Source organism: Nilaparvata lugens, chromosome 9 (genome assembly GCF_014356525.2).
Source record: "Nilaparvata lugens isolate BPH chromosome 9, ASM1435652v1, whole genome shotgun sequence".
NCBI lineage: Eukaryota > Metazoa > Arthropoda > Insecta > Hemiptera > Delphacidae > Nilaparvata > Nilaparvata lugens.
In genome coordinates, this window is record NC_052512.1 from 1,207,000 (window position 1) to 1,209,585 (window position 2,586).

Sequence of the window (2,586 nt, forward strand, 5' to 3'; positions counted from 1 at the left end):
GACAGAACAACATGACAAGCAATACTCCAAATCCACCAAAACCTAACTCGCACTCTCTCTGACAATCGCTATCTCTCTCTTCCAACCCCTGAGTTTGGAGAATCTATACAGCTGTGAGAGAGAAACGCGTTTGCGAATGATAGTTTCATGCTTTCCCCCTATCCCTGTCACCTCTTTCTAACTTCAGCCCATTGTAATATTTTCTGTTGTAGAACGGTGTGCAGAAAGTCTCTTCGGGTTTGGAAGGCGCCTATTGCATGAATGAACTAGTAATTTATCTTTTTAACTAGTGTGAATTTATTGTACTGTACTAAAATATCAAATAAATATTAGTCAGGTGATCGAGTCATTATTGCTATTTTCATATTGTAGGCTATATTTGTTTTTTTTAGCTTCGAAATACTAGCTTGAAAAATATTTATCTTACTAAAAGTATCAAATATAACTATGAAAATTATTCTCGTTCTTGTTTAGCATCTACAAACGCCTTCAACACAACCTAGCTGAATCATTCAACTTCTAATAAAATTGATCTTATTGTGAATCTTCTCTTGCAAGACAATACTAGTCCAAAATCATATTTCTCAATGAGTAATATTGTGGGTTGATCCAACAAAGCTTTATATAACAGTTGAAAAAAACAATAGAATATAGAAAAAAGTGGACCAGTGAACAAAATACATTCTACTTGTTAGGAAGTATAGAGAACACCATATTCGTATATATGAAATTAGTTGTAAGTTGTGATGATGACATACCTTGTTAGTAAAGTATCACAGACGTTACTCTCCACGTAAGAAACTATTTCGCGTTGAGGTGGTATCAATCTCATGGTTCAAAGCTGGTTGTAGACCAATTGAGGGGATGGTGGCACAATTGTAGCAAAATCAGAGGTGCCATCAAGGACGCTTTTTTAGATTTGACTCTAAGGTGGAAAGATGTTGATGGCCCAGATTTTTCTTCTCCTTTAGATTTCCTTTACAAAAAAAGAAAAGTTTATAGGTCTGATGTATTAATTCTCATTGAATTAAATTTTAAATGAATAAAGTTTGGGAAATAATTGAATCATAGTTAAAGAAATGCCTGGAAACGTTATGTTTGTATAGAAATAATATTATATAACTTTGAATGTGAATGTCTATTCCAAGTATCATTATTCAAATATGTGTTTTTTATATATAATGTATGTATTGGCTTATTCGTTTTTTCAATTGTTATTTTATTTATCAAAAAATAACCGGTGGTTTGGTAGATACAAGGATATGGACCATAAAAAACTTCACTTCTTTTTATAGAGGGAATAATATTTACTATACTCGCTGATAATTTTAGTCTATAAATTCAATTAGGTACATCGTAACAGTATGTTCTGAACAAAAATATTGTACAAAACCGATTCTTGAAATATCTAGTCGCATTTGTATCCCTCACTATAAACATTACTTTTAAATAATAGTGTACTGTGAGTTTTGTAAGATCAATTCAAATTTTCCATGCTTTTCTATCACCCGGTTTCTCTCTGTACCTATCCATTCAGACATATATCTTGAATAATTATGCGAATAGCGTTGTCAATAACGTTGACGTTTGTTCATATTAACAAACATAAAAAATACATAACGAGATACCTCTCTTGAGATAATACGAACTGAGAATATAATTATATTTACATAATACAATATTAATTATTCAAAGCATGATTTGCTTCATATTATAGTAGCCTAAAGTACGTGACATTTTAATTTATCTAATTATATGAAATGAAATCAACTAACCTTCTACGTCTGTTAGCATGAAATTCTGGTGGTAGCCGCCTTTTCATTCTCCTGGCTGAAAGAACCAACTTCGTCTTTCCCTTCAACGTATTCTGAATCCATTTTACCGGCCGAAAATGCCAGAGAAACATATATACGGAAATCTAAATTATATGTGAAGTGGGTCTGGAAATACTATGTCCTAGGACTAGCCACAATCACTGTCAATATGACAAGTGAACAAGCTGAAGAACTAAGAAAAGTTGTGACCAGCCTGAACTCTAAGAATGAAGGCTGACTTGTGGGTGGGGTGGTGGGTGAGTGACTTGTGTGTTGGGGTGGAGGTGTCCTGAGTGACGTTTGGATGGGGTGGAGGGTAGGAGCGCATAAAAAATCTTAGAGATAAAACTTGTAAATATGATTCCGATGGAACCACTGTTTCGATTTTCAAGCTGAAAAATGATAAAAATTTTTTATAATCAAATCTTCAAAATGACTACCTGTTTTTTTGGAAAAATGGATCCCTTTGAAATGAGAAATTTATTTTTGTTTAAATAAAAATAAAAATAAATCGACATGGTAGCGGCATGGATATAGATATTACAAGAATAAATCATTTTTCAAACAAGTTTTACTCTAATAGTGAGCGAGTAATAGCATAAGGTATTTCGCATGATTTTAAAGCGCTACGTGGTGGCAATTTTTGAACTAGGGCCTGTGGTGTTTCGCCTTAAAAAACCACGACCTGATTTTTATAATTATATCAAATATTTCATGCTCTACCGACTGATGCCAAGCAGGAGGCTAATCGTTATTTAAATATAAAGAATAA

At 32.9% G+C, this 2,586-nt stretch overlaps 1 protein-coding gene across 1 annotated transcript in view; it reads right to left on the minus strand.

Annotated features, from left to right (window-relative positions):
• The window catches only part of LOC120352990, a 3,328-nt gene extending 1,474 nt beyond the window's left edge, over positions 1-1,854 (minus strand). The window contains exon 1 of the mRNA XM_039435366.1: positions 1,776-1,854. Within this exon, the coding sequence (XP_039291300.1) occupies positions 1,776-1,822 (47 nt within the window). The 5' untranslated portion in view covers positions 1,823-1,854. The remainder of the gene's footprint in view (positions 1-1,775) is intronic.
• Between the last annotated feature and the right edge of the window lie 732 nt (positions 1,855-2,586).